The sequence below is a fragment of the Gallinula chloropus genome (genome assembly GCF_964237585.1).
Source record: "Gallinula chloropus genome assembly, chromosome: 13".
Classification (NCBI taxonomy): domain Eukaryota; kingdom Metazoa; phylum Chordata; class Aves; order Gruiformes; family Rallidae; genus Gallinula; species Gallinula chloropus.
In genome coordinates, this window is record NC_140098.1 from 8912318 (window position 1) to 8937508 (window position 25191).

A 25191-nucleotide genomic window follows, 5' to 3' on the forward strand; every position below is an offset into this window, starting at 1 on the left:
TTTCCAATAAACTCCTCCTGTTTTCTGACACTCAGCCTGTTTCGTTCCCACCTTGCACAGACCCACACTAAGCAGAGCCTGTGTCACACATTCCCATCTTCCTACCAAAAACCATGGTGGTGACACACATTGCTTCAAAGCTCAGAGGTGCAACCCCAGGCCAGATGTGGGGCTGCAGTGGATTGGCTTACTGTCTGTCTAGATTCTGGAGACCAATAGGGACCAGAATAAAAATGAACAGCCTTTACTTTAGCTAATGTTGAACAGCCCGTTACTAAATTATGTACAAACAGGCATTAAAGGAATGTTAAAGATGTTAAGTAGGAAAGTGTTTATTTGCATGTTTATTTATTGTAACCATCCTATGTACATGATCATAGACAATTTCTAGCAGTACAAAATTTCAAGCATTTTTTAAATGAAATGTAAAGCACCAGTTTAGAAAACTAGTCCACAACAAAAAAGACTATTCTAAAAGGAAATGTCATCTCCTGGAATTGCTGAATGCGTGAATGGAGCCTTTGAACACAACTGTACCATTGAGCAATTCTTTTCTATTCCAGAGTTCATGCTCTCATTCATTATTTAATGAGAGTTCACTATATATAAAAAGCACTGCTGCTAAGTGAGTGAAGCAGAACAGCATTCAGATGACAGTCACATTCAAAAGTGGGTCAGTTAAAGAGGAGCTACATTTGGCTTTTATTAAATCAAATATTCAGCAGCATTGCTTAACGTTTCTACATTTCAAAACTGGGTATTGCAGACAGATCAAGTCTGACATTCAGAAGAGCCCCTCGGTGACTCTACAGCCACATGTGTCGTGACGGATACCTCAGATTATCCTCCGGCTCTCTGCACTGAAACCGCTGCGTGTGGGGGGCAGCATGTTGTGTAACAGCACTGCCGAGATCACCCCTGCCCGCCTCTCGCCTCCAAAGGCCAATTACATAGTTAACAGTTAACTTGGGAGGGCCTCCGGCTGTGAACCGGGATGCTGCTGCAAGGCCCTGAGCTACCTCGCTGTTGTGTCTCGGCCCGTTTGCTCGTAGGGCTGCTGGCTTGGCGGGCGAAGGAAGCTCCACACGGCGCCCGCGGACGCTGGCACCGCTGGGCCTGGCAGGGCACCTCCTGCGCCGCAGGCCCCGAGCCGACAGCCGCGCCGCGCCCAACGCGAGCTCCGCCGCGCTCCGACAGGCGGGGCCCGGCCTGGCCGCGGGGCTGGGCGTACACGTGCGCCCCTACCAGAAAGTTCTGGCGAGAGCCGGGCCGGGCCGCGCGCAGCCGAGGCCCCGGCAGCAGCAGGCCCTGCCTGGCAGGTACAGACCCGTGGCACACAGCCTCTCCCACAGAGCTGGGCCCGCCACTCAGGCCTCGAAACCCGCTCACCCCGCCTCCACCGCCAATGGGGGCGAGCGCACCCGCCAACAAATCGGCATCGCCGTAGCTCCCAACGTCCCGCCTTCGCGCTCTGGACGACCAATCAGCACCCTCAAGGGCTCCGTGTGTTTCTGACCTCCCCGTCCCCTCCTCTGCGGCTCATACAATCTTGATGGAGTGGAAACCACCGTATTTCCTCGTCACCTGGCGGCGCTCCTCGCCAATAGCGCTACGAAGCGGCGGCGCCGGCGCGCTGTGATTGGCTTTGAGGGAGCCAAGAGAGCGAGAGAGTGGGGCCTCTCGGGTAGTAGGGGACGTTTCGCCGGCTACAGCTTTGAGCTGCTGTGACGACGATGGGGAAATGGGGAGCGGGTCGGGCTGTCGCGGGCCTGTGAGGCGGTCGGGGAAGTCCCGCGGGCGGGGCGCCGAGGCCCGGAGGTGGGGATGAGGAGGTGAGCGAAGGAGGGAGGGATCGCCCGCCCGCGAGGGCCGGGCGCTGCCGCGGGACGTTGCTCGGCGCCGTCAGGTAGAGGTGAGGCGGCTGCGCGGCGCGGCCCGGCCCAGCCACCCCAAGCTGTTGTCCCCGGCCGTTTCCGTGGCCGCCGGCCCCACATTTGAGACGCAGCGATCGCTGCGGGCTAGGCCGCCCCTGCAGCGGCGGAGCGGTGGTGCCGGGCCGCGGTGGCTGCCCGGCGGCGGGCCGAGGCCCAGCGGCGGGCCGGGCCGGGCCGGATCTCGGTGGTGGCGGCGGGTAGCTCCCGGCAGGGCTGTGCGGGACCCCCGAGCGCGGGCCAGGCTGCGCGTTCCCGATAGTTAGTTGGGCGTTAAGCCCTGGGCAGCCCGTGGCTCCGACTTCCAAACCGTGTTGGGGCTTTCCCTTCCTGCTCGCAACCGTCCGCAGAGGCAGAGAAAATTCCTAGCACTGGGGGACGGGATAATTAATCTCGCAGAGCCCGCGTTGCGCGGGGCCTGGTGACTCGCGAGTACGGGGTGTGCCGCATCTCGCCTCGCTGGGCAGTGGGCAGATGCGTCGCGCTTGCCGCGACCCGCGGTGTTACAGAACGCAGGCGAATGCGATTTGGTTTTCGTTTCAAAATCTGGACGGAGGCATTTTCGTTTTGCTGCATTTCATTCTGTTAATTTGCGTTTCGTGTTGACGGAAGCCCTCTCTGCAGAAGGGCGGTGATGGTGTGTTGGTGTGTGCTTGCCGAATCCAGTAACGTCAGAGTATTCTGGGAGTTAATATTTTTTTTCTGTTCTTCCTCTAAAGTAGAACATTTGTATCAAACTTACAAACTCCTAACAAAGTTGGAGTTTCTCTGCTGCGTTTTCTTTTAGAAATTATGTTACCGGCATGAAGGTATTTGTATCAGACAGTGTTTCAACTGCTGTTTAAAAGAAACAGTTACTGTTTTTTCTAGTCATGGGCTGTGCCTAATTCTGTGTATGTTGAGCTGCAACTAAATGTACTTGCTCCTAGTTTTAACCTTCCATTGAAGATGATTTTTGATCTGTTGTAGAACAAAACTTTACATCTCAGCTGTTTAAAACTTGGTATTTAAAGTACAAGTTCTGTAAGAAACGGTACAATTTATTTTATCCTCTTCATTTTATACTTTGAATCAGAGCTAAGGGCTTGTGCATTCATGCCGAAACCAGATAGCTCATTCAGACATCTCTTTATAGTTCATCTAAGGCTACTGCAGGGTAGAAACAAAGTTCTCATATTTCAGAGCAAGCTGTTTTCATGATGAGATGTGTCCATAGCGATAACAGTGACAGGAGGAGGAAGGTAGGGAAGCACTGAAGTTAATGGCCTGTCTCTGATGTGATTTTTTTTTTTTTTAATGCAGTTGGGTTTTGTTTGTTTTTTATTCCCCCCTGAGAGTATGGACTGTTGCATTCATAATTGTGCTTTGCCTGTTGCTTCCCAAAGTCTTTGGAGTACGAAAGTAATTCGGTTAGTAGGTGGAGTAGAAGAATGCCACTGAACCCACACTGACACTTAAACTCCATGGTGGTGGTCAAGTAGTCTCTGGAATGCGCAAAGTTTTATAGTTGCTGGTATGTTGTGCAGTGTAATGATGACTTGTTGCTAAGCAGAATTTGTTTGGTTCCCAAGCTAATTCATACTGAGCTCTATATAGTTTATCCTGGTCTAGTCTGATACGTGTGTGCAGTTTGTTGGAGCTCAGTGATCCTTGGGGGCCCTTCTAATCCATGCCTTTCTATGATTCTGCTTTATTCACAGAATAATAAATTCCGTGGAAAATGGCTGTTAACAAAACCCCCAAACTTTTAATGGTGGTTTATATAGATATATATTGCCAAAGCTTTTCTGTGCTGTTAAAATAGAATTTATCATTTTTATTATTCTAAAAGAAAGGGATTTTGTTTTTTGTGGCAATGTATTTTTCTTTGACAGGGTAAAGTGGTGGTAGATAAGTTTTTAAAGGAAGGCATTTTATATAGTGATAATGAACTTTTTCATGATGGAAAACCTTTTGGTACTGTATTCAGTGGCTTAAGGTCTCTGTAGATGACTAGAACTTTGAAAGAGCGACTATGCACCGTATAAAGTTATCATTATATAATCTAAGTGCTTATGCTGAATTCTTTACTAATAAACATGTGCTGCAGCAGTGGGCCTATAAGCAGGGTATACATTTAAAAAAATTAGATAAGATAAATAATATTTTAAAGAAAAAATATGGGGCTTAAGCTCTTGAACAGACTTCTGTTGTTACATTGTTTCAATACATACTTATTGAAAAGAAAATTAAGTAATTATAGCAGTGAAAGAGTAAAGGTCATGATTCTTGTAATACAGAGATACTTGTTTAGAGTATATCGGGTATAGATTAACTTTGTGGACTAGCTCACGTAGAGGAAAGTTAAATCTAAAGTATATTTTATAAACCATTGAAAGCTGTGAGAATAAAATGGAACTATTGAGAATCCAACCACATCAACTTTTTTTTTTTTCCCACTGTCTGCAAAAAGTAAGGGGAGGAAACTTGGATAGAACTCTGTTTTAATACCTGAGTAGACTTCTAAACACTAATGATTGTTTAATCATGTTTCCTTTTTGGAGATGATCCTGTTGTGTTCTTCATCAGTTCCCATGTAAAATATTGCTATTTTAATCTGATAGACTTTCTTGATAATCATCAACAGACATTAAAACCTATTTATGTGCATCAAATTAAAATGAAGGAAATTGCTTTTTAACTTGAAAACAGATTTAACAGTCTACCAGACTTTTATCTCAGTGAGGTCTGAAACTGGCCCTCACATGTTAATTACTTTGCAGATGGAAACGTTTTAAACCACATAATTCCTGTGAGCTGTTGCAGCAGCAGTGTCAAAGTGTGATGATGATATTGACGCCCACGTGTCATATTCGTGAAGATGAGAAGCATGCTATGTTCAGAGTTTGAATGGCTGGCTGTATGGTACATGAGACTCACTAGGCGGCTCAGCAAGTCAGCAGAAAAATGTGTGACTGAAAGATGCTACTTTGTATAAACTTCAGGTCCTCTGTTATTAATACTTTCCTTTAGGTGAAAGTATTTTTGTTTAAAAAGAGATAATGAAAATGACTACATGCTACTGGATGCCATTGCTTCCTGATAGCTTTTGAAGCTGGGATCAAACTGAGTAGGCAAAATAGCAGATTTTGGGGCATTTGTAGACTCTCAGGGAGAGGGATCTGGAGGGATAAGGCAACAAGAGGTGGCTGAAGGACAAAGATTATTTGCTTTTTATTTATTGAAGTTAAATCCATAAGTAGTCATGGAAATTCTCCTTTAACTGAATGCTAACTATGGCATCACAGATTACTAACAGGAAAGTTTAGATGACATTATATTCTTGTATGCTACCCATTTCTGTCATCTTTAGGTGAAGAGCAAATCCTGTCAAGGTACTGCAGTTCTTTCTTCCAATAGTATCTAAACTGTAGTATGTGTGTTACTTATGTGTCTTCTACCATGTGCAATCAAGTATTTTCAAATTGTTCTTGTTTGTTTATTATGAATTATAATTCTTAGGATGATGTTTAAATAAGGTGTTTTCTTCCAGAATGTTTTAATAACTGGAAGTGATACATTTCCTACTTCATTGAATTAAATTGTATTTTTTTTAAACGGCAAAAAGAAAAGCCTCCAGGATTTTCTTCAGAATTGCATGTTGCTGTGCTGGAGCAACTTGGTTTTCATACATTGTTCATTGCTTAATGGAACTGTCCATTCCTATCATTTAAAGAAATGGCTGTTACAAACTCCTAAAGTTTCCATTTTCTGTTCCTATATTACCTTGACACAATTTTCTACTTCAGTGAATCAAAACGTTATGTGGGATGATAGGTGCACTATGCTGTCAGGAATAAGTAGTCACTAAGCATGTGCAAATATCTTTGTGGTGGAAAGCTTCCATACAATACTGTTTGTAAACCTGAGCAGGGTATTTATTCGTGTTTGTCTGAAATTAAGATTTTTTTTTTCTTTCACTTATATGTGTCTTCTGCATTTCATCATGCTTTTTCCATAGCCCCCAGCTTTAAGGAACTAAAGAAGGAAAAGAAACATGCAGCAATAACAAGTAGAAATTGGTATCTATTTCTGGGAGCAACAGTACTACAGCTGTTTTGTGCCAATATTCAGTCTCAGATTTTGCTGAACTACTTTTATTCTGTAGGAGGAGTGGGCCTGGTCACAGATTTAAATGTTTTTCTGTTGTTTTACTTCAGAGCAATGCAGTTCCTCAATATAATTTTTTTTTCTTTTTTTAATTCTAGGCTTTCTGCTCTGGAACTGGCTCTGTACAGAATGAATATTGCATTGTTTCACAAAGGCTGGACCCGCCGGTAGAATTTGTCAAGATCAGTGAATAGAAGTCAGCAGCTTATTCTTCTTGAAGACAAGTGTGCAGGTTTTAAAGGTCTGAGCACCATGAATTCAGGCTTATGGAGTCAAGAAAAAGCAAGTTCATCCTATCGGGAAGAGCGGACCTTTTACTTGCTCCTCCAAGAATGCAGTGTCATAGACAAGCAGACCCAAAAGCTCTTGAAAGTGCCCAAAGGTAGCATTGGACAGTATTTTCAAGACCGTTCTTCTGTGGGACATTCCAGAAATATTCCTTGTAAAGGCAAGAAACTGCAGATTGGATTAAAGATTCTGGAACAACCTCATGCAATCCTGTTTGTGGATGAGAAGGATGCTACAGAAATAAATGAAAAACTAGCTGAGTTGCTTTTGGCCATTACTAACTGTGAAGAAAGGTACAGTCTGTTTAAAAACAGAAGTAGGTTAGCTAAAGGCATCCAGATAGATATTGGCTCACCTGTTAGAGTACAGCTGAGATCAGGAGATGATAAATTTCCTGGAGTTGTTCGCTTCAGAGGACCCTTATTGCAAGAAAGGTCCTTAACAGGGATATACTTTGGAGTAGAGTTGCTGGTAAGTCCCTTGCTAAGGGAGAGCATCATGTATATTTTATAAGATAAGCTAAAAATCTTTAAATAAGAGGCAGTCACACTAAATTTTTTCCTATAAAATCTATGAAAGGACTGAAGGATACAGAATTATTTTTATTAAATACCTGCAAAAACACTGTATCACGTCAGCCTTGTGTTCTGTGTGTGAAGTGAAGCTTGATGAGGTGCATGAACTGGCAATAAGTCTTGAACATACTCTGAGTCTTCTAGCCTAGAAAAATGTAATTACTTGCATCCCCATCATGGTAAATATGTGACACTCAGACTTCAGTTGAGTACTTTGGTTTTCCCTGTGCATGGCAGGATTCAAGCTATAAATGCAGGCTTGGATTTTAGGGCTGCTGGATTTGTAAGAGCCCTAAAAGTCAACTAGCTGAGATAATGTTTCCATTGTGTGCTCCTAGTGAGGTAGTTCTTAAAAATTGAAGTCAGCCATACTCTTTTGGAGGATTAGCTTCAGGAGAGTGCTACTCATGCATTAGAAGTATATTTGTCAAAGTCCTCTCTATACTTTTCCAAACACTCTGAAATTCCTACTAAGAACCTCAGGGGGTATTGGGCCCAAATGCTTCTGAAAATCAACTCTCTTTAGTTGGCATCTTAGTGGAATATTTTAATGTAAAGCAATATGCCTGGTATTAAGTAGTCTTATCTTGATCTGGAAAAAATTTGATGGGCTTCTTCCTGCAGCTACTCTCTAATGATATTTTACTGTTTATTCCCCTCAGATAGACAGTGTGTGTTTTCACCACAAATTCCAGCAATAGAATTCTAATGTAATGGTAGCTCATCAGGCAAATTCTTACTGCAATTTCTTCAAAACACTGGATTGTTGTAGTCTGCTTTTGCACAAAATACCTTGGTGTTTTTTTTACTTTTTCCCTCCTCCTCTGATGCTTAGGAAGAAGGTCGTGGTCAGGGCTTCACTGATGGACAGTACCAAGGCAAGCAGCTTTTCAGATGTGATGAAGATTGTGGGGTTTTTGTTGCTTTGGACAAACTGGAGCTGGTGGAAGATGATGACAATGAACTGGAAAGTGACTATGCAGCTCCAGTTGACGCAATGCAGGTAGAACTTCCTCCTCTGGAGATCAACTCCAGGGTTTCTCTGAAGATAGGAGAGAGTATAGAGTATGGGACAGTTATATTCTGTGATGTCTTACCAGGAAACGAAAGTTTAGGATACGTTGTTGGAGTGGACATGGTAAGAAAATAATCTGACTTCAATAACTGTTGCATGTGTGTTAGCTAGTAAATTACATGCAATATAGAAGATGACACATCCACAAGCTACTTCAGCGGAGGCTGACCTAAAATGGGAAATAAACCCTCGTGTTCAAAGATGTCCCTTGTTGGTAATTGTTTTCTGGCATCAGGTAAATGGTGTCCTATTTGATGCTAAACAGTTTGGAAGAAAGACTCTGGTCACTCTGAGGAGCCTCCACTGAGCTACTTGCAATGTCAGATGTCAGTCTTGAAGTAAGAGTTGAGTGTTTGTCTTGTGAGACTGGCTTTGTTCTTGCCTTTTAAAAAAAGTAGGCTGAATGCTTTTTTTCTTTGCTAGCTGTTTTTTGGTTGATCTTTCAAGAAAATGTGAAGCTTGTCTAAAGTTATTTTTAGCAACTTGAATTTTTAAAAATGAACAGCTCTCAAGTTTTTGGTAGTTTAAGGTCATTTTGCTTTTATAGATCAGGTGCTTCCATTTTCTTGATTGCAGTAGCTTTTGCTTAACAGTGCACTGGAATTGTTATAACTTGTTTGTAATTAGTAGAGGAATGCATGTTAAAATAAGAAATATTTCTCAAAAGAATAGTTTTTAAGTTTGCATTTGTCTTTAAAGACTGTAATGTTTGACTGTTCTAAATACAAGGTCTGTTAAAGGAAAAAGTAGATGTTAAACTTTTTATTTTCCTACTTTTTATGTTCCTAAAGACGTGTGTGTATTCAGTATGATGTAAATCTTCTCTGATACATGTAATGTGATTTTTCTATTTTTAGGATAATCCTATTGGAAACTGGGATGGAAGATATAATGGAATACAGCTGTGCAGTTTTGCAAGTGTTGAAAGCACACTTCTTTTGCATATCAATGATGTTATTCCAGGTATGCCCTTTCTTAACCAGAAGGCAGACTTTTGTAACAGCTCAACCTAGGCAGAATTACATGATTAAAACAATACTGGGAAATTAATATCCTAAATTCACTTGAATTAGTTTAGCCTTCTGTGTTAGTTCTTTTTAGTTTCATAGAATCATAGGATGGTCTGGGTTGGAAGGGACCCCAAGGATCATAGAGCTCCAACCCCCCCGCCACAGGCAGGGACACCAACCTCAGACCTGGATGTACACAGGGTTGCCCAGGGCCCCATCCAGCCTGGCCTTGAACGCTTCCAGGGACGGGCCATCTACTACCTCTCTGGGCAGCCTGTTCCAGCACCTCACCACTCTTTCTTTAAAAAACTTCCCCCTAATGTCTAATCTAAACCTTCCTTCCTTTAGTTTTAATCCATTCCCCCTTGTCTTGCCATTGTCTACTCTTTTAAAAAGTTGAATCCCCTCCTGCTTATAAGCTCCCTTCAGGTACTGGAAGGCTGTAATGAGGTCCCCCCACGGCCTTCTCTTCTCCAGGCTGAACAAGCCCAGCTCCCTCAGCTTCTCGTCGTAGTTTCCTCATGTTTGGTTACAATCTCACTGGTAGAAAAGGTTTAATACTGAACAAAATCCATGTCAAATTGTGTGGGTTTTGCAATACTATACAGTTGTGTTATTGGTGCATATGTAGTGGGAATTGGGAATCTTCTTACTGAATGCTGTTCAGTTTATTCCAGGAGTTTAAATACCTTGGGTCAGAAAGCAGTCCTTGCTGTGCTTGAAATGTATTGATAGCATTACTTATGCATTCTGTGAGTGAATACTTGTAATAGCCAGAGTCTGGAAAGTTCACCATCCACAGTAATTTACCGAATAGTGTTGTTAATCTGTAACTACTACAGTCCCCTGATTCCTTTTCTGAAGGAAGAAAAGGCTTTTGTGTAAGACTTGTTTGTGCTCAATCTGAAGACAGGTACTGATGAGTGTGCAGTCTTGTACAGCCTGTAGTGTGTAACCATTGCCCTGTCTCTTCATTTTGGCCAACTGCTCTTATGTTCGCCGCCTACTTGTGGGTTCAGTTGAGATGCATGTTTTCGCATGAATTCTGTCTTCTCTGGAGAGTTCTTGGGGACTTCGCCATTTCCAGAAAAGAGCATTTGTTGTAGATGTGTTGGTAGAAAGCAAAGTTTGGAATTTCATGCATCTGTTTCCCATAAGGGAAGCATGCACATGCATTAAAGGATGTGAAATCAATCTATTTGATGTGTCTGAGAACTAACGGGACACTTGAGTAAAGTAACTGCTGACGTGCTAGATGCACACCCCATACGCGTAAAACGTGCGGTATGTGCCGAGCAAGGTTTTGCTTCACTCAGTTTTTAAACTTGCAGTGCTAAACGTTGGTTCAGTTACATTTCAAATTGAACTTCTCTGATACAGTAAACGCATAGAAAAGGGAAGCTAATACTCTCTTCATATATGATGTCTTAGAGACTGTGTCACAGGATAGGAGACCTCCCAAGCTTGCCTATACTTCAAGAGGTGGTGGTGACAAAAGCTTGTTCAATCACAGTAAGCCAAAGGCTACAGGTATGTATGGGAAGTGATTTTTCTTTTCCTATGTAAGATTAGAGATTTCACTGCTTGGGGAAGAAGTGTTGCTTTGCATTATCTATCATTTCAATTATTATTTCAGTTACATATCAAGTTAAATTTCTGTGAATAGAGCATTGGTATTAATTAGTCATAAAAATGATGGGAGGCAGTTTAAGACTGCTCAAAATACCTTCACTTTCCTGAAAAATGGTTTGAGGTTCAGCAAAAATTCAAGAGCATGCTACTTCTGAACTGGTTACAACAGACAGTGTTCTTGTTTTGAGTCTGCTGTGTGATGTGGCTTTTAAAATAAATATAGTTTGCTATTGTCTTATTTCTGTAGGACTAGAAACTTCCCAGTTTTTAGTCTGGGAGGAGATCTGCTTAAGAGTGAATATTTTAATTTTGCTGATTCAAAGTGAAAATTGAATTTCCCAAAATGCAAGCTTCTCTTGACTGATTTTGGCCAGGTCTGAAAATCTTCCCAGGGAAAAGAACCCAGAAGGGAAATAATTTGGGGGGGGGGGGGGGCGGGGGCGGGGGTGTGTGTGGTATTTTTAGTAGAAATCAAAATTCAGTGTCTTGAGTTTACTAGTGGCTGGTTTGGGTGGTAGAATGCTAATGACAGTATATTCTGTAAGCTTTCATTCTGTCTGACATTGGATGCTGGCAGAGATGGTCTTCACTGAAGTAACTGCAGTTGTATGTTGGCACAAATTCTAGCAGTGTGGAAATGGATTGGTAATTCATTTGCCCTCTCTGAAATTTTTTTTGCATTAAAAACAAAGTGCTGTGGCTTAACCTGGCAGGCAGCTAAAACAACTGCAAGCTTGTTCCCCTTACCCCAGAGTGTGCTGGGGGAGAAAATCGGAAAAAGAAAGGTAAAACTTGTGGGTTGAGATCAAGGCAATTTAATATGACAGGACAGTTGCTCACCACCTACAGAACACCAATGTCCAGACAGTTACTGAGCTACAGTCCCAGCCCCAGCCAGCTTCCCCATAGTAGCTGAGCACGATGTCATATGGTACGGAGTATCCCTTGGGCCAATTTGGGTCAGCTGTCCTGAGTGTGTCCTCTCCCAGCTCCCTGCACACCCCCAGCCTCCTTGCTGGTGGGGCAGCATGAGAAGCTGAAAAGTCCCCAACTTCAGGTAAATGTTGACAAGTAACAGCTGATACATCACTGTGTTATCAATATTATTCTCATTTGAAGTCCAAAATACAGCAGCATATCTGCGACTGGAAGAAAACCTTCTCTATCCCTGCCTGCTGCTACGTTGCTGTATACTGAACCTCGAGTGCTGCCTTATATCCCTAATTTTAATAGTTGGTGTTGGGAAACAGCTACCTTGTTGCAAACTTGGAACTGGGAGAGCTTTGATAGGAGATCTTGATGCTTTGTGATAAGAGGGTTAGGTCTTCAAAGTATACTGACAAATTCATACTGTGAAATAAAAGCATAGCTAACGTTTTGCAAATAGAGACTAATGTCTTCAGTAAAACGTGCTGTTTTCCAGGATCTACCTCTGAAACTGGAAACAGAAACAGATCTGAAGTCTTCTACACATTAAATGGCTCATCAGTCGACTCGCAGCCTCAAACAAAAACAAAGCCTCCATGGTATATTGATGAAGGTAAAGAGAGACTATAGTCTTACATGTAGGCATAGGCTTTATTTTAAATAAATCCAAACAGCACCACTACCCCGAGACCCAAAAACCTAGAGTATATCAATGTTCCTCAAATAAAACAAGTATGAGTTTAAATTTAAAACAGTTGGAATATGTTTTCTTAGTGGGAACATGTACTGTATCATAAAGAGCATCTTGGAACACCCATGAAAATACACTTAATTGACAGACCTGTTGTTTTATCTTGCATGTAAGAGATTACATTCTTGGCACTGTATTGGGTAACTCTGAGAATGTGTATGTCTTGCAGGCAAAACAAAAGCTGAGGCTTGGAAAGAAAATATGAAGATACATAATTTTATTTTGCCTCTTTTTGTCACTAATGGTACAGATCTGAGGGCAATAACAACAAAAAAACCCCACCAAAACATAACAACAAAAACTTCAGAAGTTGACTTAAAGACAGCAGGAACTGTGATGTTCTGACATGGCAGCTAATTAGTATTTAAAAAGTTATTTCTGTAAAAGCTCTATGAATTCTTACAAGTATGGGTGCGTGTACCATAAGGATCAGTATATCTTGATTTACTCCCAGATCTACTTTTTTTTGGTTTTTTTTTTTCTGGCCAGCTCTTCTAAAATATAGCAGCCTGTGTTAGTAACTGAAGAGGTTAATGCTAAATAGGTTTTCATTGTAAATTAAGACTATCACAATAGTAGCCTCTGAATTTTATGAGCTATAAAAGAAACTGGGTTAAAATTATTCTTGGTTGCCAAACAAATGTTCCAAGAGCTTGGACCTCTGTTTAATTACTTTATTAAAATATTTAAAATAGGCAGGGGAAATATCCTGTAGATGTGCTGAGGACTATGGAAGTAAAGGACGAAATTATATATACACATATATGTTTGTATACACTTAAAATTTTTTGACATTTAAATCCAGTTAATAAAAGAGCGCAGGGTGAAGAGGTGATAGAGGCGGCTTTTGTTCTGTGAATACCATTTGTGTACTAAACACCATGTAGAGAGATGAGAGAAGATACAGAACACGTGCTATTGTATCTAGTTATGATCTCATTTATCAGGCACTGCATTAGTCATGACAGACTTACTTAAATTTTGATTATGTATATGTAGATTCCTTGTGTTAGAACCAAAGTATTGTGAATAGAACCAAAACCAGGGGAACAAACACTTTTCATGTTAAGCATATAAAGCATGAACCAAATCTTTTCCTTGATCACACTGACCAGCGAGGAGATCTTAGTTTTGCCCATTACAGACAACCCCTGGGCTGTTAACTTGTCTTCAAAGAAAAATTCCAATGTGGGGGTAAAAAGTTTTCAGTGTAAACACTCCTGCAGTTTCTGGCTGCCATCTCCTTTCTCTGCGCTGGCCGTTTCCACTGGCTGTGGTAGAAGTAGTAGGGCTGCAGCAGCGTTTTCTCAGCCAGCTCTTTCCAGTGTTGCCAAATGACAAACATCTTCCTACGTGCCTTCAGTTGTTAGTGAAATACAAGACACACAATAAATCGGACATGGTTGCAGATACACTTCATTGGTTTGATAGTTAAGCCTTTCCTTTTGTAAGAAGAAGGGGAAAAAAAACCCCTAACATTTACTAACATCTTGGTTTTAATTTTAACAGTTGCTGAAGACCCTGCAAAATCACTTACTGACTCATCTTCTGGATTTGGACATTCTTCACCACCGTTACAGCCACCTTTAACAAATTCTGTGTCTACAGAAAACAGATTTCACTCCCTTCCTTTCAGTTTGACAAAAGCATCAAGTACTAATGGTACTATTGGACATAGTCCCCTCTCTTTATCTGTTCAGTCAGTCATTGGCGATGTAAATACTACAGCTAACCAGGAGAGTCCTTCAACAGCAGGTCCAGTGGGGAACTCACACGGTCTTGAAGCAGGTTCCTTGGCTGAAGTTAAAGAAAATCCTCCATTCTATGGAGTAATCCGCTGGATTGGCCAGCCCCCTGGAGTAAATGAAGTATTAGCTGGACTGGAACTGGTAAATATAAATTGTAGTTCCTATTAATGTTAATTACATGTTGCTAGTTTTGTTTGTGAGGGTTGCTGCCTGTATATTTGCAAAAGCAGCTGGTCTGGAAGAATTTTTCCAAATGGGTTGCCATGTGACCTTACAACAGAGATAAATTCTCAGATGAGCTCCCACTCTGGTGGCTGTCCTAGACCCTACTCTGTTAATGGGATCTGAGCTGGCTTTGTGTCACAACAGATAACCAGATTTTTTGGACTGGTCACTTACTTTGCTTACATTACAGAAATTTTAATTGAAAAAAAACAGCTGTATTTAAAGGTTCTTTATGTAAAATGCCCTGGCTGTAAGAGTCTTTATGGACTATCAGTGTTTTGGTTGATGGGTTTTATGCATGCCAGCAACCAGACAGTGCCGGAGTTATGACTGTCAAGAACCATAACACTGGCTTTGATAATTGATGGTTCCTAATGTTGACTAGGTTTAGTTCTTGCTCTCTGTTCCCAACTCCCCTGAGCTGCTTCAGATGGTATTTCTTTTATTTTAGATGGAGTGAAAGTTTAAGCATAAAGAAAAAAGGTTTGGCTATTAATTTCTTCAATAAATCCAGTTAAAGAACACAGCTGAAGCTTTTTATGCTAAAATGCAGGAACATTGTATATCAAGCTTCAGGGGACCTGAAGAGTGACTTGTGGGTAGATATTTTATCAAATGTCTTGCAGCAGAATTCTAGAAATAAGAAAAGTAATGAATTCTCACTTGAATTTTCAGGAAGATGAATGTGCAGGTTGTACGGATGGAACATTTAAAGGAACTCGCTACTTCACTTGTGCTCCAAAGAAAGCTCTTTTTGTTAAACTCAAAAGCTGCAGGCCAGATTCCAGGTTTGCCTCACTGCAGCCTGTTTCCAACCAGATTGAACGCTGCAACTCTCTAGGTACTGATCTTTGGCTTATTACTTAGTTATCAGCTGGGAACTGACCTGGGGTTTGGTTTCATTTATTCCTGCAATACAATCTTTCTAATGAACACTTGAAAATCTGTACAGGTATTACTTAAATGAGATAATGAATAGAATATCAGTCTGTACAGAACATAATGTTTCTATGGATTGCTTTTTTATGTTTTAAAACAAGAAAACGTTCATATATTTAAAGACATATCATAAAAATAATGGGGGTTTGTTATGATGTACATTTTTTACTTGAGAAGTTGTAAAGCAATCTTGCTGAAACTTATTTGCAACTCCAGCAGTATGTGATTGCATTAGCAGAAATAAAGACAACTTCTTTCTGTAATATCAAATTAATTTTTTAAAATATTAACATAGAAAAGTATATATTTTTATGGCAGAATTAGTGGTAGAAAAAGCTCCTATTTATTTCTAACCTCAGCTATTAAATATTTCTTGGGTTGTGTTTTATTGCCTGGGACAACAGCAAAGAAAAAAGGTGTCTGATATTTGTAAGATAGTGTGAATGGGGCATTTGTAATGAGAACTTCATTCCTACTGGATAAAATCAATTCAGTGCTGCAGGCTATCTGAAGCACTCTAATGTGCATCGTCAGTGGAATGTAAGGCCTTGTTCACTATCTAGAAGACGCTAAGTCTCAGCTGCAATGAAGTGCTATTCTAGTCCAGAGAAGGAATGCTTACACTTAGGCAGCAACTTAGATATGAAACGTTAATAGGAAAATATCAAGGGGGTTAAAGTTTGAGGCTTTAAAGTGTTTTTTGAAAAAAAAAATTTCAGCCTTTGGAGGTTACTTAAGTGAAGTGGTAGAAGAAAACACTCCTCCAAAAATGGAAAAAGAAGGTTTAGAGACAATGATTGGAAAGAAGAAAGGTATCCAGGGTCATTACAACTCCTGTTACTTAGACTCCACCTTATTCTGGTAAGTTCATAATTTGTATAGTGGCATCCCATGCTAGAAATGCAGAACATGTGGTCTTTGTTGTAATGACTGTCTGTATGACTGTGCAGCTTATGAAGTCATGGGCTGCAATCTGAAGCGTTACTGTGCTTTTCCAATGTGAACATGTTCTGGACATGAAGTGCTAACTGTGCCCAAATGGTTCTGGCCCTTGTGTATCTATGCTCCTTGTGACTGTAAAGGATGGAAGAACGCACAGGGGTGGAGGGAGGGATCTCTTACAACTTACTTGCAGAATCCTGTCTTGGCAACTGGTTTTGTACTCTGCTGTAGAAAGGGTACTGGGTTAAGAGTGGACTTTTGCTATTTAACATGGCTGTGTTGTCCTCTGTCCATAACTCTCTCTCTTTGAGTTTCTTTGGTTCTTTTAGTTCTTCTTGTGGCTTTGCTTGGTTTGTCTTATGTTGCTCACACATCTGAATCGTTCTATCTTCCAGAATCAAAGCAGCCTTCCTCTTTTTTTCTTTTTTTTCTTTGTAGCCTATTTTCTTTTAGCTCTGTTTTGGACACTGTGTTACTCAGACCTAAAGAAAAGAATGATGTAGAGTATTATAGTGAGACCCAAGAGCTGTTGCGGACAGAGATTGTGAATCCTCTGAGAATGTAAGTAAAGACATGGACCAGTCTCCTGCTTAATGTAAATTTTATACTGGCTCCTGCTGTGTATGCATTCCTCGTGCAAACCTGGAAGCTTTGGCTAACTGCTGCTGCTGCCAGACTGGTCAATGTTTTGTTTTTTTTTTTTGAGTAGTTTTACATGTTCTTCATGGTAAATTTGATACTAAATGGAAATAGTTGTTCATTGTTTGGTGATAAAATATTTTTGCATTTCCAAATAGAAACTAGTAGTTAGCATAAAGCTATTGTAAAATTTGTATAGGTCTGAATACAAAATCATTGATAAATACAAATTGTTTGTTCACAACATTTGTATTTACATGTTGTTAATGATGCTGTTCTTGACAAGAAAAGTATTTGGGTTATCTTATGTGGAGTTTCACAGTTTGATAGATTTGGTGGTACTTAATTTTAACATGTGGTGTGCAATTGGTCAGAACACTTTTAATAAAAGACCTTAACGTGACCTTTGTAATTTCTTAGGCAAAATGAACAAAGGAAATATGACAAAAATGTACATAAGTTATTTATCTTTACCTTTTCTCTATTTTTCTTAAGCATGCAGATAATACAGTTGTAGCTCTGGAATTCTGTAGGCTGTCACTGAACAATTTTTCACAGTTTTTCTTTTGATTCCTGATATTAAATGATGGCACCTGAACCCTTGTTCTTGTAGTGGGGGTATGTACTTTGCCTGGTGCATTCCAGGTTTTGTGGTGCAAGTAGTAGGAGAAATCTCAGCTGGCTGAGAAGACCAAAAGTTTTACTTCTACTTTTCCACCATGTTTATAACTGTCTTTGTATTTTTTGTAAAATTTGAGGAAATGAATGTATCCTCAAAACCAGATTCTTGGGTCAGGGATACAGTTCTGTACCTTTTCCTCAGATACTGAAATATTTTCTTCAGAACTCGCACAGTGCTGCTGTTAGGTGACACTCTGGAAAATGATGTATTAAGCGGTGTGAATTAAAGTGAAAATAAAAGTAATTGAAAACAGTTATCCTGCTAAGTTAATGTTTAAAAAGAGCTCTTACAGGTTATGCAAGAACATTGAGCACAGCACTAAATTTATACTGCATTAATAAAACTGAAAGATTGAATGTGAGGAGTTAATATGTAGTTTTGAAGAAATACCGTACACAGTTAAAGAAGAATCTCAGAGCCTGTATTTCAGCATTTAAGAGGGTATTTTCTGCTTCTCTGACTTGATTGCAAACTAACTAATAGCTTATTACACCCACTTATCTTAGATATGGATATGTATGTGCTACAAAAATAATGAAACTGAGGAAAATACTTGAAAAAGTTGAGGCTGCATCAGGATTCACTTCAGAGGAAAAAGGTAACTGGAAATTTTCCTTTCTTTGAGATTTGTAACTATCATAATATGAAGTAACTGAAATACCTTGCCAGAACTAACCACACAAATATGTCTCAGGACCAGTAGTACCTATACCAGAGACTTAAGTGACCACTGGGTGGTGAAAATGTCTTTTTGCTTCCTTGGGTCTGCAAGGAACCCAAGCTGAATGGCTTCTGCCCTAACAGTCTTCCACTGACTGGATTTCTTTCCTTGCCTTCCTGTGCCCATGTAACTCCCTTCTAGCAGTTAGGGGAGATCTAACGGTCGGAAGTGAAGACTGACATAAGGTGGAGGTCTTTGTTCCCTTTTGTCTTTAGGAATAATCTCTCCACTGCAACATTGCATTGTTACAATGGTTATGTAGTACTTTAAGAAATAAAATGTGTAAATTGTCTTAGGAAAATCAATTCCCAATCTCTTGGTCTTCTGGTGCATATAGTGATTAATTAGCTTTGTATTATGTAGCTGTTTTGGTTTTGTTTGGGGGAACGCTAATTTCTTTGTGAGCCCTTAATGCTGAAAAACAATATTTATTGCAGTTAGTGGCAGGAAAAGAAATATGTTGGAAAACTGTTGGGGGAGAATAGACCTCTGGGAAGCAAGTGTTGGCTGCATTCTTGATTAGAGAACTCAGTCTCTAGTTTAGACGGACTTTGTATTATTGTGTGGTTTTTATGTGAGTGTTACTGTCACTACTCATCATCGCTTCTCTGTCGTTTCACTGTGTTCTTTTGAAAGTTGTTATTTCTCCCAGAAAAGTTGTGTGCTCTGTGAAATACAGAGCATTTGTTTTGATCCTTACTGGAAAGCTTTGTTATCCTGTTGAGCCCGTCTTCATTAGGGCCATCTGACACCAAAAGAGTAAATAAAGGTTTGTGTCATTAAAGATGTTCATGGTTTGTCATAATCTTATTCTGTTAATGAAGCTGTAAAAATAAACCTTTAGTTTTTTTCTTTTGAAAACTTTGATTTAAAATCAACCTTGAGTAATGTATCTGGTTTTGCATACCAACAGGACTCTATTTTTCTCTGCAGATCCAGAAGAATTTTTGAATATTTTATTTCACCATATTCTCAGAGTTGAGCCACTGTTGAAAATAAGGTGAATCTTTTTTCTTTCTTGAACTAATCCATTTGTAGAGGCTAATGGGGAGAATGTATCTGCTGTCTTTCAGATTGAGGTAGCTCTTTAGAGTACCTTGGACTTGTAATTTCTGTTTCTAGTAAGATTCAATATAACATTGTACTGGTGAAGCTGACACTATTTCCTACATGGGTTTTGCCAGGTCTCTTGTAAAAGCTCATGGACTGGATAAAGAGCCCTTGTCCTAGTGCTGTCTACTTGAGAGCCTTACTGCCTTCCTGCTAATTGCACTGGAGCAGGGCTGCTCAGCACCTCATGGCCTGCAGCTCAGCTACTTAGCTTTGGGACAAGCTGCAGAGATTGCTGAACTGGTGTTTAAGCCCTGGAAACTGATTTGCATTTCTTTCTTTAAGGCTAAGAATTACTGTTGTTCCTTTCCATGTTTTATTACAAAATCTTTTGTCTTTCCAATGAAAGCAGCTTTAGGAGTTTTCAATGCGTGTGTTTAGGAAGTGTTTCTGGGGTGGTGATTCAGTAATGCAGAGGCATATGTTTTTAAAATGTACTTTGAAGCTTGTACTGCTTTTGTTTAAGTAAATTTTTCTAAAAATCAGCCCACCTTAATTGCCTGACACCTAAGGTACTTTGTTATTGCTGGCTTTTTTTAAAAGCACAGTATTTCAAAACAAAGAGGATATTGTATAGGCTGGCTTGTGGTAGATGCTATTTTCCAGTCATGGTTACAGTAGAGCTTCAGAATCTGTTTTTTTTTTTTTAAATCTGTTTTTAGATCAGCAGGTCAGAAAGTACAAGACTGTTACTTCTATCAAATTTTTATGGACAAAAATGAGAAAGTCGGAGTCCCAACAATTCAGCAGTTACTAGAGTGGTCATTCATCAACAGCAACTTGAAGTTTGCAGAGGTTGGTGACAGCTCTTGCTTTGTTAGAATATGACAATACCTCGATATTTGCCCGTTCAGCGATGGGACAAAAATAGGATTGTTTGCAAAAACCAAATGTGGGCAGGTTGGCAATGGGAGTGCTACAGGTTGCCTACATGACAAAACTATTTTAAGGTTGATTTAAAGACATGTATCCTTCAGCTGAGCAGACCAAAATAATTTAGATAAGGAATTACTACAAGAAAACTTCTTAGTTCTTGCCAGCAAGTTAAGAACTACATTTAGAGATATCTCTGTAAAAAGCTTTATAAAGGGAAGATTTAATTTCTTTTTCCCTAGGAAGGGGTAATCAAGTATATTTCATATCATATTTGAGCATGACTGAGACTTGGGAAATTTGACAATGATTTAGATGTCACTTTCTCTCAAAAACTTAACTTTGTTTTGCTTACTATCTTGTTGATCTTTATGTCAATGGGCTGCAAGTTTAAATAACATTAATATGTTTATAGCATTAGAAGAATTTAGATAATTATCTACCTCAACCTCATCATGTTATATTCTGGCATTTTACCTAGGCACCTTCTTGCCTGATTATCCAGATGCCTCGGTTTGGAAAAGACTTCAAAATGTTCAACAAAATTTTCCCATCTTTGGAATTAAATATAACAGACTTACTTGAAGATAGTAAGTATATAACATTGTGTTGTGCAATTAAAGGGATCTGTGGAGAGTAATTAATGTAATGAAAGTAAGGGCTTATGGTAGTTTTGTTTGGATGGGTTTTTTTGTGGGTTTCTTTTTTTATTAAATGTTTAACAAGGTAAGTGTGAGACGCTGAGGAGAAAGGAATGCTTACTGGATGGAATGTTTTTTTTTCCCCTTATATCAGTTACTCAGAATATAGAATATAACTTATTTGATTATGTTTGCTTAATTCTTGAGTATCTGTTCACCTAACATTACTTCATTATGGTGATGTTAAAATTGAGTTATTGGCCAGCAAAACAATTTTATATGGCAGGTAGGAAGTCTTAAAAGCTAAGTGTAGCACCAAGATTGATCAACAAGTAGTTACAATGTTAAATTTCATTAGTCTTCATCAGTTTGTGCTGCTTGCTTCTAAGCTTTTTGTCAGTAGTTTATCAAACTAGAAGAAGTGAACCTTAGTATGTAAACCTGCAGGGTGTAATGATGGTCAATTTTTTGACTATGAATATATCAGGTTTTCGTGACCTAAATTTCTGGTATTTGTCATCCACTGAATTTTTCATTACATTAAACTGGGTGTCTTTCCTTAGGTAAAATTTGATTAAAAAATTAATAACACCACTAAAATTATTTGCATAATAATCTTTGAAACTTCATGGCCTTTTCTTCACTGTCATGGCTGTCAGCTTTTTAACTTTTTTTTTTTTCTGGTGTTGATAATTGTAGGGGCTAAACTAGCCATACCAATATGATGAGTGAGAACTAACTTGATTTAAAAGCCTGTTTTTACTTGTTAGTGCAGTTGATAGAACTTAATTTTTATCATCTTTTGTTTTGCAACTTCCCACTCTAAACACCTGACTCCACATTATGTCAAAGGGAAGCAGTTAAACACAGCGATACATTTCTGCTTTGGCAGTCTGACTGTAGAGGTTTTTTAGATTTCTTTTCTCATTTAAAGTATCAATCCTCTGTCCTTCCCATACCCCTCGTCTTAAAAACCAAAAATGCCTCCCCAAACTGAAACCTTTTCTTTAAAAATGCAGCTCCCAGGCAGTGCCGTATATGCGGTGGGCTTGCTATGTATGAGTGCAGAGAGTGTTATGAAGATACTGACATTTCTGCTGGGAAAATCAAGCAGTTCTGCAAAACCTGCAATACACAAGTAAGTTGTGTTTGTTACTCTGCGTGGGGTTAACACAAATGGTAAATGCTGTAATAATTGAAAGAAAAGGGAGACTGTCTCACCAGCACTCGTGTAACTGCACCCACCAAGTGCAGTGCAGTCTTTGGGGACAAATCAAGAACTCCACTTGACACTGTAATGCATTGGTCAACAGTTTCTTACTAAAAACATGGCAACTGCCAACCCCAGGACTGAAGCAGGAATGATGGTAGGCGTCCTGGAATCTGTTTCCTGTCACCTGTTGTTAAATCCTGATTTTTACATACATGCTACCTTGTTTGAATTGATGAATTCGGAACATAGAAGCACGTAATGTTTTAAGCTGTTTGATAACTTGCATGAAGCAGTCATAGTCATGGTTTGTTTTCAAGTCTGAACTTAGTAGAAAATTGTTGCATTAAATCTGACCTCCCTTCTACCCTTAGATTTGAATTTTCTGGGCAATATTGAACTACCGTGGTGGGAAAAATAGAAGAAACATCTAGTCTGCTGCTGCTGTTGCAGCTTGTTCTCTAATGCCATTAATCTTCAGTTCAGCAGTAATGTTCTTTTTAGCTTTATCTGCCACTGAAACAATCTTACGGGGTGTGTTTTCTCCTCTGAAATATCACTTCAATTGTAGGTTCATCTTCATCCCAAGAGACAGAGTCATAAATTCAATCCGTTGTCACTACCTAAAGATCTGCCAGACTGGGACTGGCGACACGGCTGCATCCCGTACCAGAAGATGGAGTTGTTTGCTGTCCTCTGCATAGAAACAAGCCACTATGTGGCTTTTGTTAAATACGGGAGGGATGACTCCGCCTGGCTTTTCTTTGACAGCATGGCAGATCGGGATGGTAGATCTTTTATTTATTCTTAGTCATTTTCTCTTTTTTAGGTGTATTACTGTGTTAAATTTTAGTGTCTGTTTCTTAATGGTGTGGGGATATTAACAGTGTTTTTAACTTGAAGTACTTGATGCTGGGACACCAATCTTACCTCAGCACAGTGATTTCATAGCAGCTGCTGATTTGCATAGCCTGAACTTCACCTAAATTGGATGCCTTACTTCTGTGCCATCTCCTTAGTAACTGCAGAAATTCTGTGGTGGGACTCCTTATAATTTTTTTTCCTATACTTGGAAAGTTTGCAGATAGAACTCATGTTGAATAATCAAGTGCAGGAGTGTGTTTTCAGTCTGTATTTAAGCAGATGCACACAATTATCACATAGTACACAAATATTATTGTTGCTTTAGCTTAAATGACTTGGTGTAGTTGTCTTTAGAATAAAAGAAACAGTCCTCTTTCTTTAGAGTTTATCAGTGGAAAAATGTAACCCTGTAATAATACAAATGTCAGTAAAACAAGTGTTCTCTTAGATACTACTGCTATAAAATTGTGTTTAAGGACTATCTACCTGCTCAGTTTTGGTGCCTAAGAAAACCAGCAATAGCTGCAAGTGTCAAACACACACCAGTAGTTCTTTGCATGAATTCTTGAATCCCTATGTTACAGTGTGACTGGAAGAGGGCAGAGAGGAGAAGAATCTTGCCTCCTGATGAAAGTGAAACTCTTAGAGGATTAAAGCTTTGCTCTTATAAGGCCTAGAAGGCAATCAAGCTTAGTTTCAGGCACTTGAAATGTGTACGACTCAAGTGTGTAAAGAGCCGCATTATTTCAGAAGTGTAGGTCATGTGAGCTACAGGATAGATCGTCTGCTGGTCCTAGGGGTTTTGTAGTACAAATACTTTTATTTAGCTAGTGCTATAAGCTGATAATGTCTGCTGGGGGAAGTGTGTCATGGATGGCCACAGTTGTGGTGCTTGAATGTGCTCACTTATGCATCAGAAATGGCCAGGAGCAAACCCTGCCTTGGTCTTGCCAGTCAGGTACAGACACTCATAGTTTGTAAGTCATCAGCTGTTACCACTTGTCATGTTGTTACCAAATTCCCTAGTGTTTGAGGTGGAGTATGTATTCTGGTCACTTTCTGAAGTCATTTGAATTTTTAATGTTATCAAAACCAGGAAGTTCTTGTTCTGGTAGGGTTTTTGTGTGATGTTTGTGGGGGTTGAATGTCTTAGTAAGCATTGCAAAATATTCTGACACTAATTGATTATTTTTTCCTCCTTGAACAATATGCTTTTTATAGAGGTTTACCCTGCAGTAGTCCAGAATGGCATATTTAGATCTTTCTAGAAGGCATTTTCAAGATCTACTTGTGTATGTGTAAATATGTATGAGAATATATGTAGCTGCTATTCTAATCTGTTCCTCTTTCTTTCCTTATGGTTAACAGGAGGTCAGAATGGCTTTAACATTCCACAAGTTACTCCATGCCCAGAAGTTGGTGAATACCTGAAGATGTCTCTAGAAGAATTACACTCACTGGATTCCAGAAAAATTCAAGGCTGTGCACGAAGACTACTTTGTGATGCTTACATGTGCATGTATCAAAGTCCAACGATGAGTTTATACAAATGAACAATATCCTCTGGAAAAACTGAAGAAACACTGTAGTTACTGACTGTTGCATTTGCTGCATTTTTTGTTTAGTTTTAATGCAACCGTTGCTGGCAATGGATGCGATGACAAGGAAGAAGTTGGCTCTCAGAGCAAAAGGATTATGGTTCCAAAAACTACATGTTGAGTTCTGTAACTGAAGTATTTAAGCATTTTGCACTCTGGGAAGTGTGCTTGTGTGTGTTTGTTTTATAAACAAAGTCTAAGTGAAGTTACTAAAACTTAAAGCTTTAAGTGCATTGATTATACACAGGCTATTTTTAAATGTTAAAGGTGGAATTACAGCAGGAGAAACTTTCTTAGTCCATTGGTAATGTAAAGATACGCAGTGTTCTTGCTTATGCATTCCCATGGACCAAGGATGGCGGTTCTCACATGTTTCTCTATCCTCTGCACCCACCACTTCTCCCCACCCTTGATCCTTCTAGCACCATAGAGTCTTTCTCTTGAGGAGAGTGACTTCAGTTGCAGTATGATAAATTTTAGACTGCTCATTGCATATTAATTCTGTTCTGTTGTCTGTCTACTACATTCTTTTCAGTTCACACATTTGCATCTTCAACTATTAGCATTCATTCGAAGATCTGAATTCCTGTCTTGTGTGAAAATCAACCACACAGATTTGCTATCTGTTAACTTGTGATATTTGGAGGGGGGGGAAGAGGAG

At 39.8% G+C, this 25191-nt stretch overlaps 1 protein-coding gene and 1 long non-coding RNA gene across 3 annotated transcripts in view; one reads left to right on the plus strand and one right to left on the minus strand.

Annotated features, from left to right (window-relative positions):
* Positions 1–1794: 1794 nt before the first annotated feature.
* On the plus strand, positions 1795–25131 carry CYLD (CYLD lysine 63 deubiquitinase). Its single transcript, XM_084269870.1, has 17 exons — positions 1795–1832; positions 6179–6839; positions 7779–8081; positions 8876–8981; positions 10460–10558; positions 12084–12200; positions 13848–14227; positions 14987–15152; positions 15970–16111; positions 16631–16753; positions 18020–18111; positions 19168–19234; positions 20007–20139; positions 20699–20807; positions 21878–21996; positions 22640–22856; positions 24301–25131. The coding sequence occupies exons 2-17, from the start codon at positions 6333–6335 to the stop codon at positions 24483–24485; spliced, it is 2865 nt and encodes a 954-aa protein (XP_084125996.1). The 5' UTR covers positions 1795–1832; positions 6179–6332; the 3' UTR covers positions 24486–25131.
* The window catches only part of LOC311196327, an 81783-nt gene continuing 70764 nt past the window's right edge, over positions 14173–25191 (minus strand). Inside the window, exons 3-4 of one of the 2 annotated variants that reach the window (XR_014617572.1) lie at positions 16380–16674; positions 14173–14192 (exon numbers count right to left, since the gene is read on the minus strand). This is a non-coding gene — a long non-coding RNA (uncharacterized lncRNA). Of the gene's footprint in view, positions 14193–16187; positions 16675–25191 lie in introns of those variants that run through there. The other variant, XR_014617573.1, reaches the window with a different exon arrangement.